The sequence below is a fragment of the Panicum virgatum genome, chromosome 5N (assembly GCF_016808335.1).
Source record: "Panicum virgatum strain AP13 chromosome 5N, P.virgatum_v5, whole genome shotgun sequence".
Taxonomy (NCBI): Eukaryota; Viridiplantae; Streptophyta; class Magnoliopsida; order Poales; family Poaceae; genus Panicum; species Panicum virgatum.
The window spans coordinates 60,730,285-60,745,883 of NC_053149.1; the positions used below are offsets into that span (position 1 = coordinate 60,730,285).

Below are 15,599 nucleotides of genomic sequence, written 5' to 3' on the forward strand. Positions count from 1 at the left end.
GACGGCTTACTTCCACTCAGAATGATTGCGGGGTTGAAATGAAGCCGCGCCGGTCTGCACGTTCTTTAGGAAGATTTAGTAGGAATAAGATGCAACGAGAACCACAGAGCTACGAGTTGCACTTCATGAGGCTCATTTTGAACTCATATTGTTCAGGTCTTTTGCATATTTTGTGCTGCCAGCGATGTAACCATGACTCCTTGTTACCTGAGTGCCAGCGATGTATCCATGACTCCATGTTACCTGAGGAAGATGAATCGCAAGGGCATTCCGCATTGTGGATGGATTAGTTTTCTCATTGAAAACAATGAAATGGCAAGATGTACAAGTTAATACATTATCCAGGGGGCCATGGTAAAGATCAACTTTTCATAAGTAGCTGATGATCAGGTATTCTATATTTCTATGACAAGTTTAGAGGAAAACCAAGTTTTCAAGGCTTAGTCACCCACTCTCTCTAGGGCAAATGAAATAGTAACAAAATGAAAATATGAGAAATAGGATGAATACTGCAGAAACTGAACAAATGTGGGGGAAAGGGCACTGCTTTCTCGGCTCCAAGGCAGCACTATAATTTGTCTCAAAACAAAATTGACTATTGAGAGATAAATCTAGCTAGATGATATTACAACAACAATTTCATCTTTGATTTTATCAAGAGTAACTCCTCTTCAGACACCTTTTCCCAAACACCACCAACCAGTAATCTACCCTTCAAAGGGGAGGTCAATTCTGGCATATCTGAAATATCATATTCTGGTGATGATCTTGATATTTTCAGAATGCTTTCATCATCCAACTCATCAGACTGGGATTCAAACCTTTCAGAATGATCAACCTCCTCAAAATGTCCATGCTGTTCTAATGTGGCAACCTCCAGTCCATGATCCACAACATCTAAGGCAGGAAGAACAACACATGAACTAAATGAGCAGGGTATTGTTCCTATTGGACAGGGAGTCCATGACTTTGCAACAGACCATCTATTATGTTTCTCTGGTGTGCTTGTGTTGAATGGTCCTTCAGTGGTGCCAGTTTCTGTAAAGCATGCATTCTTCTGCCCCTTCAACTGCAACTTGAACATTTCCAGCATCTCTGTTGCCTTTTCAAGTGATCCCTGTTCATTGCATTCGGTTCTTGATTGTGGGAGGGAAGAAACTTTAGCAAACCTAGGCAAAGACAACACAGGAAGTTTCCTCAATTTCTCCTTCACACTGTTACTGTTGACCATCTCAATCAACAGCAGCGCTGCATCTATGATACATCTTTCACCTAGAGTGGATAGATTCAGTAACTTCCGTAGAAGTTTTGCGAGGCAAAAACGAGGAACTGCATTCTTGTCTGAAGAAAGTACTCCTATCTCATGAACAAGCCCAATGTAGCCTGAAACCTTGAGCTCTTTTATGCTCTTGACAAGCCATAGAACCAAGGAACATAGCCTTTTCACTTTAGATGGCCCAACTGGTTGAAAAGCGTAAGATTCACCTACAAATATAACAACCAATAAGGCCAGAAACAAGGGAGCACAAATTGTACTTTACAGGACTGAATGGAGAACTAACATCAAGTGTAGACAGCATATCAGGGTTGTTAAGCAATTCATAGGAAATACCAGACTAATTTCTGCAGAAAGCATTATGATACATTTCAAAGTACCTTTGTTTGTGAGTTCTTCCTTGGCTTCGATCATTTCAATTACTAACTTCAGTACACTAAGCAACAATCTTGGTTCTTTCTCTGAAAGTTTCATTATGATAGTTTTCATATCACTGTTTGATATTTGAGTGTCAGATGAGTGATAAACACCCAAACTATGAATTTCTTGCATGTCACTGCTTTCAGGGGACTCTGGAGCATCCAGTTGCATATGATCCAGTAGAATAGAGACAACCTCAAAGGGACAAGCATAGTATAGCCGTCGAGTGTACTTTATGGCTTTGATAATCAGTTTCTCAGAACCTGCAATTTAGAAGTAACACACAAATAGTGAGATGTCTTGGTTGTGACAATTTATTCCCTTGACAGCAATTTATATCCTTTGATAATGGCACTTTACTCATTTCTTATAAGTAGTAAATACTACTAAAGCAGAATTGACATGCACAGATGGTAGCAATCACACATTCCCAATAAGAATATAAAGAAAGTAGATGATGTGATTGTAATAAATAAATGAGGATGCTTAGCTATACAGTTATACAACTGTAAGAAAAGGTTCAGATTAATGGAAGAGATAAGTAAATTCAAAATTTATCATAAGGTGCATATAAAATTCATTAATCTTCCTTGCAAAGTGCAATGCATGTTGACCAAACCAAACCATATTGGAGAAGTCAGTTGAGAACTGTATTTCATGGACTGAATATCTATATTTCTAGATTTGCATATTCATGGAAAGTGGGTTCCATTTGTCTTTCCTTGAAGTTATGTTTTCGATGGAAAATTGTCCCTATGAGGTTTCTAATTACTATAATGAAAAAAAATCAAGTACAAATAATAATGAACTATCATCTCGAGATGTGGTAATGCATCTCTAACCAGGCCTACCAGAAGGTCCTACGGCACCAAACAAGATCAAGTGGCTGGCTCAATCACAGTTCTACCTATAAGCTGCTGATACTCACGTTTCCTTTTGGAACCTGATTTTGATTCTTTTGAATCATTCTCCTTCAGAAAGGAAGAAATCTCATGCAATCTTGACCTCAGTTCCACTTGAACATCAGGAATGGAATTAGTCTGGCGATCCCAGTAAATACACTTCAACCAATCAAATGCCTGAAAGTAATTTTATCTTATAAAGTAAAATATCATGACTAAGAAGTGAAGGAACAAATCGAATTTCCCAGAACTATCAAAATTATATGAGAACCACGAAACAGCACTTGGTAGCAAAGTGAAAGAACTATATGACAGGAAATCTCATAGACGATAGCAAACTCATTTTACCTTAATACTTGCCAGGCGTAACAGTCGCAGGGAGGGAAGGTTGCGATGGGAACTTTCTACATGCAGCATAAACAATCATCAGGACATAAATGACCATATGAAAATCAGTTAAAACAAGTAATCAAATATAACCAGATGTAAAAACTAAAAAGACACGAGAAACAAAATCTTCTAACCATGGCGAATGTCCACCAGAACTCGTGGTATTCCAACAGCCTCAGCTAGTTCAGATATTGAACGGCCAGTTTTCTTATGTTGATTCTCCACAAAACCATTTACAAGCCTGGCAGTAGAAAAAAAAAAGGAGAGAATAAATGTTTGTTGTACTTTGTCGAAGTTTAACTCTGGAAAATAAAACAAAAGCATGTATTACACACAAGATGATAATTGCAGTGAGAATTTCCTCACCTCATGATTGCCATACTGTACAGCATCACGAGCATTTCCTCTGACTCCATGGCATCATCACCAGCTAATCCGCTCCTAGGGGAAAGAGCGAACAGCTTATGGCATATAAAACCACCCAAATTTTGGAGCTACAAACAGTTTCAAACTTTCTACAAACATCTTACCGGAAGAAGGGATCCCGCAGCCGTATCTCGACGAAGGCTGCGGTAACGTCCACGGGGATCACGACGGAGCCCCTGCTCCGCCACGCAGCGATCTGAACCAATCAACGAAACACTCAGAAAAATCACACCCTTGTGCTGAAAAATCGGGACGGGGGCTTCTCGGGCTATGGGGAGGAGGGTGTTTGTTACCCTGCGAAGAGCGGCTGCGGGGAAGGGAGAGAAGAGGCCGTCGCGCACGAAGCTCCATTCTGCCCAGCTCGACCACGGCACCAGCTTCCGGCCGGTGGAGAGGCCGCCGGCACCAGCATAGAAGCCGCTTGCTTCGGGCACCGGCGCCACCTCTGCCGCCGCCATGGGAAGCGAGACAAGCGAGAGTCTGAACCCGACTAAACCTGTCGCCGTGCGACAGTGGCAGAACCAGCATTCAAACCTGGGGTAGTCCTGAGCAATTTTTAAACATGCAATTCAGTATAATCCAATACACAATATGGTATACAAGTACAAAATATGCATACAAACATAAACTATCTAAAACCAAGGTACACGTAGCAAAAATATTTTTAGAAACTTGCATACATCACAGTAAGTCCCAACACTAGCAGTAGCAGATAACATCCAATTTACATATCAGGCAAAAATGTAGAAATTGGATTGGGCAAAAATGAAAAGGGAGGTGAAATTAGAGCTCACCACTGAATGAGATGATAGAAACGAAGACGGCGAACCGACCGGCGCCCTGGCCGCAGCGATTTTTGGCCGAAACCCTAGCTCCGGCCGTCCGGCGGCAGCTTGGCACTCCGAGGCGGGGCCGCGAGGGAGAGCAGGGAGCACGGCAGCAGCGACCGGCGCAGGCGGAGGAGGTGCAGCAGGAGGATAGCAAGAAGGGGCCGCGGAGGTAAGGAAGGCGGAGGGCGGAGGGCGGGCGCGGGGCGGCGGCGCTTCAGCGCCTGGGAAGAAGAGGCGCGGTGGGCAGGTCGCGAACTCCAACAACGTAAATACGTAATGCTATGGGCTATGGGCTATGGCGATGCGCCTCTCGGTCAGGTCAAGGCCTAGGGGAGCAGATGTATTTTGGGCCATTAGTGGGCTATTTGCTCATTTCTTGAGTTTGGGCCATATTATTAATCTTTTTGGGCCAAATCCAGGGTACTCCTGGGTCTACCTACCCTCTGGATCCGCCACTGCCTGGCAACTGGCCGGTGGGGCCGCACAGTTTTGGTTAGGCAGGAGCCTGACTCACTGGCTCGTGGGACCACAATGTAAGCGTTGGTAGCAGGTAGGGTGTTCTCTGCAAGTTGCAACTTGACCAGAGGAGTTAAGGAGCACCGCCGCCCAGGCCCAGGCACATTCTAGCGGCGTGCGGCCCTCCTGCCAGCGTGACCTCGCCGGGGCGGATGCGCGCAGGCGACCGCGTTCGCGACGCCGGAGCTAGTACCACCAGTGCTGCCGGCGTCCTCCTTCCGCTGCTCGCATTGTCCGGTGCACCCTGTCCAGTATCAGCAAGTAAGTACCCTAAATCAAATTTCCTGCTTCCATTCGTGTTAATTTGATGTGATGAGATGGACACCTAGATGTTATATTTACATCATTGGAATGAGATGTTTGCGAGACATAATAACTATACGAAACAGATCGTTCTTTTAAAATTATTGGGCCGAGCCTGAATTGCTTTAGTGTGACTTCGATTTTCAGGTTTATAAAGAGATGGATTTAGTTTTTATTTGATTACACTTCTTAACCAAAGGATATTGGAATAAAAGGCCGACTACATTTTAAACTTTAAAATTTATTGCATAAAGTGGTGGACTATGATCTAAATTGGCCAAAATGTTATAAGCAGCTAGATAGAAGATAGTGATGGCCTGGATAAGTATGCTTTGCATGGTAGCTCTTAGCTTTAGTACAAGCATTTGTAGCTAGATTACAGATTATGTGTGCTACCATTTCCTTTTAATGAGTATATTAAAATTCCGCAAAGAACTCAATTATTTTGTAGCAGTACCTATGGTCCTTGACAATCTTATCAGTACAGTATTCTTGTAGTCCATACTTTTGTTATATTGCTATATGTGCATACTGCATATGCATACATGATCATAACCCACTTGGTAGCAGCTACTCCCTCCGTTCCAAATTGTAATCATTTTAGCAAATCTAGATACATAGTTTTTACTAGGCACCTAGATATACCCTATGTCTAGATACATAGTACTAAAATTATGTATCTAGATTTGCCAAAACAACCTACAATTTGGAACGGAGGGAGTAGTTACCATCAAGCTACTGTACTGGGGGATTTGCCAAAGCAAGAGCAAGTAGAATGTTTCTCTTAGAAATGTTTTGCAGTCTAGTTTCTTTCATTCCTCCTAATTTAGTTAACCATTCTGTTAATGTTGAGATTTTTAAGCAAGTAACAAGAAATATCTAAAATTCATATTTGTAATATTAACGGTTGTGCTCTCACCAGTTCGTTATGTTACTGGAGATGATAGCCTTTGTTGTGCATCATCAAAATCACTGAGCAAAAGTTCCACCTTCTATATCTGATCAGGTACAATAACATCTCCATCTATCTCAATGTCTCTGATACGAACAATCTTGCCTCGATCCAGCCCGCCTTCTTTGCACCGTTGGTTGATTAGGGGGCATTGTTTAATGTAGAGTTCCTTGAGCCCACTGGGAAGGCCTTTTTCTGGCAAGCTTTCAATTGCAGGACAGTTGTCAATGAATAGTGTTTCGAGTGAGGAGACTTCATACAGGCTTGAAGGCAAACACTGGAGATCATCACAGCATGATATCTTCAAGAATTGAAGTGTATGAGGTAAGCCCGCCACTGGGAAGTTACTGATATCAGGGCAGTCAGCAATCTCAAAATGCTTGAGATGAGGAAGATATCTTAGGCTGTTTAGAAGCACACATGATAATTGAGAGCATGAGTTTAGACGGATATCTTCTATTGAAGTGGGAAGCAAGCCTCCCTCAAGCGCTGTCCAAGGCACCAGACAAGGGCACTCATAGATATGCAGGCTCTGTAGTGATATAAGAGGACGGAAACACTCCTCTGGCAGTGAAACTAGCCGTTCACAGTGGGCTATTGTTAGACTCTTGAGAACTGCCAGTTTGCATGCAAGCAAGCCGACACGCAAGGATGTTAGATCTGGGCAATCATTTATGTACAGAGATGTTAGAGAAGATTGACTGACTCCACTTTGAAGCTCCGGAAGTGACTCGAGTCCAGATTCATATATAGTTAACGATGTCAGCGTTGATGGAAGAGGGGGTAACTTCTTCAGCTTTGGGCACCTGAAAATACCAAGTTCAGTTAATTGAGGAAACAACTGCTCAGCATCATCAAACATCCACTCTCTCAAGTTCGGCATGTCTTCCAATAGGAGTTCTTCTAAAGCTGGAAAACATTTTGGTTGACCAAATCCTGTGAACTCATGTCCAAGTTGTGTGACCTCAGTTGCTCCCGCTATATCGAGATTTTTAAGAAAAGGAAGTTGACCTAGAGGTGGAAGAACCTTGCTTTTGCAATTACATATGTGAACGGTTTGCAGATTAGGAAGAGATGAACTAACCAGCCAGCTAGGGAACCTCACCACTGGGAATCCTTTGATCATTAACTCCTTGAGATCAAGATGTGGTTGAAGACCTTCTAGGACCTCTTCTTGTTGTTCTGAAGGAATTGTTGTGCAGTTCTCATCCCATATGAGGTGTAAAGTTCGAAGATGTTCTTTGGTCCTCAGCTTTGCTACAAGTGCCTCTTGTCCATCAACTACATTGTTAAGGCCACGAATTGAAAGCTGTCCATGAAGCTGGTCCATGTTCGTCAATTCTGTGATCTTGTATCCTTGGCACTTCCGGACAACAAATTCCTCCAGTTCCTGGAGGCAGATCAAACTTCCAATTCCAGGTATCCTGGACAATAGCCTTGTGCTTGCCTCTAAGTGCCGCATGTTAGTGAGCTTAGTGATGCCTTTTGGCACTTCTCTTAGTGAATTGCAGTCACTCAGTTTCAGTATTTGCAGATTATAGAGCTGAATAATAGTTTCGGGTAATGTTTCGATTTCTGTACTGGTGAGGTCTAGGAAGTGCAGCTGTTTCAAATTTCCTATAGATTCTGGTAGCTCTTTAAGACCTATTCCATGCATATCAAGCACTCTAATAAATCGAAGTTTTATAAATACACCACTAGGCAGTTGAGACATCTTAGACTTGTGTCCATGCATAATGATTAGTGTCCTTAACTTCCTATAAAGATAAAGTGGATCAGACTGCATGCACTTGCCATCCTTGCATGGTAATGAAAGATGATGGATCTTGATAGCATTCTCATGTCTCCTTTCATGCTCAAATTGGTCACAGTCTTCCATGGAGATAGACTTAGCAAGGTCATGCATTGCATCATGCATGACATAGTTATCCTTGTAAGGCTGGAAGAAAGATCTGCTTAGTAGCTCATTAAAGTATCCATTGCCTGTATCCTCCAGTCTCTTCTTGCTAGATTGCCTGATGAAACCAAGTGCTAGCCAAATCTTAACCAACTTCTCTCTCCTGAAGATGTAATCTTTGGGATACACAGAACAAAACGCAAAGCACTGCTTGAGATGTGGTGGCAAGTGGTTGTAGCTTAGCCGTAGAGCTGGCAGTATGTTATTCCTCTCTGCTGATAGTTCCCATATATCATTGTTTAGTATGTGCTTCCACTCTTCTTCATCTGTTATGCAAAAGAGGAGACTCCCTAACGCCTTTGATGCAAGAGGTAGTCCCTTCAGCTTCTTTACAATGTCCTTGCCTATCACCTCCAACTTTGGATGTATGCTGCAGTCACCATCCCTGAATGCATGGTTCTTGAATACAGACCAGCTATCATCATCTGATAGTTGTTGTAGCTTGTAGGGCTCTATTCCTCCCATTATTCTGCCGACATTCTCATTTCGTGATGTTACCACTATCTTGCTTCCGGAACCTCCTGAAAGTAAAGCCGCTCTATAGCTGAACCATTTGTCACGGTCTTCATTCCAGACGTCATCCAAGACAAGCAAATACTTTTTGCCCTGTAGTACTCTGTGTAGTGTTTCTTGAAGCATGTTCATGTTAGTACTGGCCAAGGATTGGTCATAGTCAGCAGACTCAAGAGTTTCTTGTGTTATCTTTCTCTCGTCAAAACTTTCGGAAACATAAATCCATATCCTCAATTGAAAGTGTTCTTTCACTCTCTCGTCATTGTACACAATCTGTGTAATAGTGGTCTTACCAAGGCCCCCCATGCCTACAACTGGTATGACACAAACATTGCAGGAATTATGTCCACTGTCAGACAGCACAAGCCTTACAATTTCCTCCCTGTCTGCCTCTCTGCCGAATACAGCTGAACTGTCTACAAGGGAACTCGTCTGCGGTCGCTCTAAGGTCTCAGACCTACTCATTCCGCCTAACATCTGGAGCCCAATAGTCTCCCGTTCTTTTGCAATCTTTTCCAACCTCGCCAATATGCTGCTAATCTGTTGCTTTATTCTATATTGATGTAGATTCCTACGCAAGAAAGAGCTGGGAGAACCGACACTTGCCTTTGTGGGAAGCCTCATCTGCCTCTGCCTCTGCCTCTGCCTCAGGTGCATACTCTTCGCTGAATAGCTGTCCAGTAGATCATCAATGTCGTAAGCTACATCTTTGAGCTTTGCTAGCCATCCCCTCACAGATGCATCTGCCAACTTCTTTGCCTCTGCATCGTCGAGGAAGGCCTGCAATTGAGAGAGGGTGCAAGAGAGGGCATCTAGTTTGCCTTGGATGCCTTTATAAGATCTGAACTGATCAAGAGCTACTTCTGAAAATTTCTGGAAGAGGATCTGCATGAAGGCTCCCAAAATTGCTTCTGCAGCCATGGGAGTATGCTTCAGACCTTCAGTGTTTCCTCTCTCCTTGCCTGAATCTTGGTTTGTTTCAATTATTAGTTGGAAGCATGAAGTGGGGGAAAGCTGAAAGGTGTTCACACTCCCAGAGAGCCAAAGCGTGTGTTGACATGTTGACCTGAAGATGGCGGATGGCCTTTTCCATTCAATTTCGATACTCCAAGCATCACTAGCAAGTGGAGCTCGTCCATGTGGAAACAAGATATGTAAACAATCTGCTCCTCTGATGGGAAAGGTCGTCCGCAACTTTTTTTTCCGTACGATTGAAGCAACCTGCTCCTTGCCCATGTCGGTTTTTTGTTCTGTAGCACGGTGCACAGAGGTTTTCTTGAAGACTATCTGAAAATTTCCGAGAAAAGAAGTTCTAGTGGAGTAGTGGTGATAGTTCAATGCAGATTCGTTGAACAGGATGTTGGTAAGTGGTGACTGGTGAGTGAGGAAGCTTCCCTCGTTTAAAGCCGCAGGAAAGGACTGGGGGAGCTAGTTTTTGACTTGCTGAAGGGGACAGGCGGACAGCTAATCAGCTGATTTTCGTAGGGAGCAGGGAGCTTCCGGTGGTAGATAGTATACCTAACCTTTCGTCATTTGTATATGCTACTTCGGTGGACTTCTCAATCCTCAGTGACAGTATCGACTCATTGATGTTCGTGTCGAAGTGTCTCTGAAAAAAAAGTGTTAAATTCCTGGTCTGTTCTACAACCCTAGAGTGAAGTTGGAGGAGGAGAAAATTTGGTTTCTTCATATTTGCGCATAAAGCAGTGACGACGTGTAGCTAGCTCTGCAGAGTTGCTGTGGGGGCAGTGTAAGAAGGCGTCAAGATTATTGTGGCGGCCAGAGGAAGTGGTGCCAGTTCCAGGGATCACGGAGCATTTTGCAGCACCCCCATTGTCGCGCTCCTGTTAGTTTCAGTTCTGAGGGTCTGCGTCTCTTCTTTTTGCTGAAACGTTCGCCCCGGTGAATGTTGATTCTTTGTGATGTTCCGGAGTAGTACCATGATCAAATCCATGACCCTGTGGATCTGGGAATCTATGCATGTGATGAGACAGTTTACTCCGATGGTTTTGGTTCCAATGGACAGACTCAGCGCGACCGTGGTCGGGCTTTCCGGCGCGAGTAACACAGATAGACCTCGCACTTTTCAGAGCTTGCACTTCTATCAGCATCGGCAATGGCGCGAAGACAGATGGCTCAGTGGGCAGGCTCCCATGGATATTGCTCCGTTGTGTTTCGCTCTAGCCTGGCGAAAAAACATGACTGTGGCTTGCAGCTTGCCACCAGCACTAGTGCCCAGCTTCATCAGTTTGTGTCCCTATGGGAGCAGCTCCAGACGGTTCAACTCAATCACGAGCCGGACCAGATAAGGTGGAACTCCACGGCAGACGGTAGCTACTCATCCCGTTCGGCATATGCAGTCCAATTCCACGGATCCTATCCGGATTTCACCTGGTCAAAGGTCTGGGACCTCAAGGTGGAGAACAAATGCAAATTCTTTCTGTGGCTACTCCTCCAACGGAAGTTAATGACTGCAGACCGCATAATCAAGAGGGGTGGACAGGCAAACCCCATTTGTCAACTCTGCAGAACGAGAGAAGAATCCACCCTGCACCTCGCTGTCATCTGCTCCTTCACGCAGTTGGTCTGGTCCCTGGTTTCGCAGCAGACGGGACAACATAACCTCACGAGCACAACAACAGACCTCAAGAAATGGTGGTTAGATCTGCTGTCTCACTCACAAGAACGAAACCAAATCATCACCTACACCGTCTGGAATTGTGGAAGGAACGCTGCCGACGTTTCTATGACAACAAAGCTCTCAATGCTTTACAACTAACCAGTTTGATCCGCCATGATGTTGCTGCGCTGAGTGCAGCGCTCATTGTTCAAGTTGTAAATTAGTTTCCCTTTTCTAGTTGCGCTCGTGCTGCCGCTTCTGGTAGCCGGCGCTAGTTGTTTGTTTTTTTGTTGTGCTTTTGGTTCCTGTTTTTGTTTTTGTTCTTCATGCTTCCTACTATTAATGAAAAGGCAGAGCACCTGCTATTTCCTTAAAAAAATGAGAGTTTACTTTTGTGTTGACGAAGATGAAGTGTTTGGAGGAGCTAAAGTTTAGTTCTAAATTTTAACACATATTAGCGCTCATACACACATGCAAAAAAAATTTAACTTTGCTAAAATTTAGCCTACCCTATAGCACTTTCATTTGGATGAGCTAATGCTAAGTTTAGCACTTTCACTCATTAGCATTTCGATCCAAACAGAGCCGAGACTGTTTGCACAGGCCTAGCAACACGTGTCGATTTGTGTGTCCAGTCGATGAGGATAATACTCTCTAACGAAGTGTTCTCGCTGGTGACTCTTCTGACTGTCGATTGTCAAAGGCACGTGCAGGGCTGCCTCTCAGTGACGCTGACGAGCAGAGCCAAATTGTGGTGTGATATGAGCACGATGAACGGGGAACTTGCGCCGATTGGTTCTTGTGTTGTGATCGTCAGAGCCGGTAGTCGATGCCCAACAGCTTGGATGGAAATATCCGAATAGATTGGGACGGAGCCGCCCCATACCCCCACCAATCGCTGAGCTGCTTTTCGATTGTTATTAAATTAAATAGCTCGTCGCGCACTCCACGCCAAGCGAGCTGCCACGGCGACTCTCTCATGGTCTCATCTGCTCTGCTTCTCCACTCGACCACTCCGCCGGCAGCGCGGGCCATGGCGACGCCCTCGCGCCGACTCCTCCTCCTGCTGCTGCCGCTGCTCGCCGTCGCCGTCGCGGCGTCTCATCCGGCGCACGAGGTGGGTGTGCTTCCACTCTGTCCCGTTGTCCTTCCCTTGGTCGTCGCACGCTTGGAGGCTCTGGCGGGTCGCCTGACATGGCTGGATTCGGCTGCGCCGGTGGCAGTTCTGCACGGCGGGGGGTGACGCCGGCTGCGGCGGAGGGGACGGGGCGAGGATCCTGATCAAGGGCGGCACGGTGGTGAACGCGCACCGGGCGGAGGAGGCCGACGTCTACATCGAGGACGGCGTCGTCGCCGCCGTCCGGCCCAACATCCCGGTGAGTGCTCGCCGCGCCTCCGCGAGATTGCTTAGATCCCAGTGTTCCACTTGGTTCGAGGATGGCTCCCACTTGCAGCCATGGCATGTTCATGGATGCCAAGTGCCTCGCTGCCTCGGGATTCCTGACTCTTTATTTTTCTATGATGGAAGAATCAATTGTTTATGATCGCAAAAAAATCACGCAGTTTACAAGTCTTCTGTCATCGACTCATCGTGTCATTTACTACTAGGTCGGTGATGATAATGTAAGGGTGATCGACGCAACTGGAAAATATGTCATGCCAGGTGATTTCTTACTGCAGTACTGCTGTGATGCGGTGAACATTTACGCAATCTGTTGTTACTTGTTGCTCGGTTTATCAGCCTTCCGGGGGAATTTCCAGGTGGAATTGACCCTCACACGCACTTGGCAATGGAGTTCATGGGCACCGTGACCATAGATGACTTCTTCAGTGGGCATGCTGCTGCACTGGCTGGTGGGACGACTATGCACATTGACTTCGTCATTCCTGTGAACGGCAACTTGACTGCAGGCTTGGAGTCCTACAAGCAGAAAGCAGCAAATGCTGCCATGGATTATGGCTTTCACATGGCCATTACCAAGTGGAATGACGAGGTTGCAAGGGAAATGGAAGTCATGGTTAAGGAACATGGTCAGTCTGCATTTTGGTTTTCTGTACTTATAATTGCTTTGTAGAAAAATTGCATTACTGTTACATGAAGTAAAGTTGCCCCTTTGTGTGGCTTTACAATTAACTTCAATGACACGATTGATATTTTGTTAGATGCTAAAATGAATACATTGTAACAATTGCAGGGATCAATTCTTTCAAGTTCTTCATGGCATATAAGGGTTCCCTGATGGTCACTGATGACCTCCTCCTGCAAGGCCTACAGAAATGCAAGTCGCTTGGTGCCCTGGCTATGGTTCATGCAGAGAATGGGGATGCTGTTGCCGAAGGACAACAGCGGATGATCGACCTTGGGATAACTGGTCCAGAAGGGCATGCTCTCTCAAGGCCTCCAATTGTAATACAAGTTTTTATTGTACTGAAGAACTTTTGTACTTCACTCACATGAAGCTACTGGAAGAGTCAAATAATTTTATTTTCCTATTCACCACAGTTGGAAGGAGAAGCAACTGCACGGGCTATCCGCTTAGCAAAGTTCATCAATACGCCACTGTACGTTGTTCATGTTATGAGCATTGATGCAATGGAGGAGATTGCCAAGGCTAAAAGAGAAGGTGAGCTGCCTGAAACCTTTTCTTCCACTATTTGGTTTGTCTCCACTTTGGAGCCATACCAGAGTTCCTACTCTCAAATGGAGCTACTGGTTTCAGAGGTTGCCTGGTTTTTTGTGACCTCACGGGGCCTGAGAACTGGATGATTCTATATTTTGTCATGTACTGAATATCGTGCTAGACTTACTAAGTAACATTCAACAGCTTGACTAGGTTAATGTAAACTGAAACTTTGCAGGGCAGAGAGTTATTGGTGAACCAGTGGTTTCTGGACTAGTCCTTGATGATTCTTGGCTTTGGAATCCTGACTTCACAATTGCTTCAAAGTAAATTGGAAAATAAGCTCACTAGTATTTTTTTGGATTATATATCATTTATCTCATATGTGCTTCTAGGTATGTGATGAGTCCTCCAATCCGGGAAGCAGGGCACAGTAAAGCACTCCAAGCTGCTCTTTCATCGGGAATTTTACAGGTGACGCATTTGTGGCATACTCCAAAATGTGGAGTCAGTCACCACTGAAAATTGTACTTTCCTTGTTAGAAAATAATCAATGTATTTTAATTTCTGAACAACGTTTACTTACCTGCATAGTCGCATAAGCATCTAATTGTACTTTGTTTCTATGCAGCTTGTAGGTACTGATCACTGCACATTCAATTCCACACAGAAAGCATTTGGCTCTGATGATTTTCGGAAGATTCCCAATGGTGTAAATGGTAGGGCCTATGGACCTAATAATTGCTAAAAGTGAATATTGTAATCTTGTCCTGTTTCAGTGTTAATTTTAGTCAAGTAACATCTCTCCCTTGAATACTTGAATCCAGGTCTGGAGGAACGGATGCATATAATTTGGGATAGCATGGTGGTAAGTTCAGCTTTTAAAACGGTTTAAAAAGAAATCGGCATCAGTAATCCTTAGGTTCTGTAGCCAGTTCTTGTGCTCTGATGTTTATGCAATTTCTACAGGAGACCGGCAAGATTTCTGTCACCGATTATGTCAGAGTGACAAGCACGGAATGGTATCACATATTAACTCTGCTGGAACCAGGATTTACTTTTGCAGTAACCAGTTAGTCTTGTCCGAATGCATTGTTCAACTACCAATCTACAATGATAGAAATTACTGAACTCTTTTCAGTGCCAAGATCTTCAACATATACCCTCGGAAAGGAGCAATCCTGGAAGGTTCTGACGCAGATATCATCATCCTAAACCCTGAACGGAGCTTTGTGATGGGTGCCCACACACACCATTCAAGGTCCAACACAAATGTATATGAAGGCAGGAAAGGAAAGGTCAGTTCTTCACACACATTAAACAACAGTATTTGGTATGGAACTTTTTTTGGTATGGAACTCAAATCCGACTTCTGAGTGTTCATTTGGTGTAGGGAATGGTGGAAGTCACGATATCAAGGGGCCGAGTGGTATGGGAGGATGGTGTGCTGAATATAGCTCCTGGTTCAGGAAGATACGTCAGGATGCTGCCTTTTGGCTACGTCTTTGATGGCATTGAGAAGTCAGATGCCGCCTACAGAGCTTCCCTCCGAGCTCCTGTACAGCGTGGTAAAGCTTCTGCTTAACGATGCCCTGCTCCATCTAGTTCGAGACTGCTGCTTAACGATGCCTCGCTCCATCTAGTTCGAGGAGCTGCTCCAATGTGAACGCCGTTCGTTCCATGTGTATATACAAAAAAGAACAATTTACTGAAGTTCAGATTCAGCATAGGTAAAGGCCTTAACTTGCCTATGTACATCGAACACATTTACCAGTTCCGGTCAGTTTGTACAACTAGAAACTTGCTATTCTAATAAATGAAAGGAAAAACTGGTTTCTACCACCAAACTTGAATTCAGACATTTATGATAATG

The 15,599-nt window shown here is 44.5% G+C and overlaps 2 protein-coding genes across 3 annotated transcripts; one reads left to right on the top strand and one right to left on the bottom strand.

Moving 5' to 3' along the window:
- Positions 1-355: 355 nt before the first annotated feature.
- Positions 356-9,988, bottom strand: LOC120673299. Of its 2 annotated transcripts, XM_039954072.1 has the most exons (10): positions 5,983-9,988; positions 4,209-5,004; positions 3,708-3,959; positions 3,519-3,610; positions 3,355-3,429; positions 3,123-3,229; positions 2,947-3,002; positions 2,625-2,775; positions 1,657-1,959; positions 356-1,485 (listed from the first exon to the last, which is right to left on the bottom strand). In XM_039954072.1, exons 3-10 carry the CDS (start codon positions 3,870-3,872, stop codon positions 626-628), a joined length of 1,809 nt encoding a protein of 602 aa, XP_039810006.1. In that variant the 5' UTR covers positions 3,873-3,959; positions 4,209-5,004; positions 5,983-9,988; the 3' UTR covers positions 356-625. The 2 variants fall into 2 exon arrangements, 1 of the variants encoding a protein (XP_039810006.1); XR_005674608.1 differs by lacking the exons at positions 356-1,485; positions 1,657-1,959; positions 2,625-2,775; ... (3 more) ...; positions 3,519-3,610; positions 3,708-3,959 and having other exon boundaries at positions 4,607-5,004; positions 5,983-9,755.
- Positions 9,989-12,052: 2,064 nt separating this feature from the next.
- On the top strand, positions 12,053-15,579 carry LOC120673300 (dihydropyrimidinase-like). Its single transcript, XM_039954073.1, has 13 exons — positions 12,053-12,222; positions 12,329-12,481; positions 12,714-12,768; positions 12,867-13,136; positions 13,301-13,512; positions 13,609-13,729; positions 13,965-14,052; positions 14,122-14,200; positions 14,358-14,445; positions 14,554-14,594; positions 14,696-14,748; positions 14,868-15,024; positions 15,120-15,579. Exons 1-13 carry the CDS (start codon positions 12,085-12,087, stop codon positions 15,309-15,311), a joined length of 1,647 nt encoding a protein of 548 aa, XP_039810007.1. The 5' UTR covers positions 12,053-12,084; the 3' UTR covers positions 15,312-15,579.
- The last annotated feature ends 20 nt before the right edge of the window (positions 15,580-15,599 follow it).

Excerpts from the sequence above, each read along its gene's own strand:
- LOC120673299 (XM_039954072.1), bottom strand. The coding sequence starts at position 3,872 with ATGGCGGCGGCAGAGGTGGCGCCGGTGCCCGAAGCAAGCGGCTTCTAT. Across the intron at positions 2,776-2,946 it reads TACGCCTGGCAAGTATTAAG|GCATTTGATTGGTTGAAGTG; the intron begins GTAAAATGAGTT and ends AATTACTTTCAG. Across the intron at positions 1,486-1,656 it reads GGAAGAACTCACAAACAAAG|GTGAATCTTACGCTTTTCAA; the intron begins GTACTTTGAAAT and ends TTATATTTGTAG.
- LOC120673300 (XM_039954073.1), top strand. The coding sequence starts at position 12,085 with ATGGTCTCATCTGCTCTGCTTCTCCACTCGACCACTCCGCCGGCAGCG. Across the intron at positions 12,223-12,328 it reads CGTCTCATCCGGCGCACGAG|TTCTGCACGGCGGGGGGTGA; the intron begins GTGGGTGTGCTT and ends CGCCGGTGGCAG. Across the intron at positions 14,749-14,867 it reads AGAGTGACAAGCACGGAATG|TGCCAAGATCTTCAACATAT; the intron begins GTATCACATATT and ends AACTCTTTTCAG.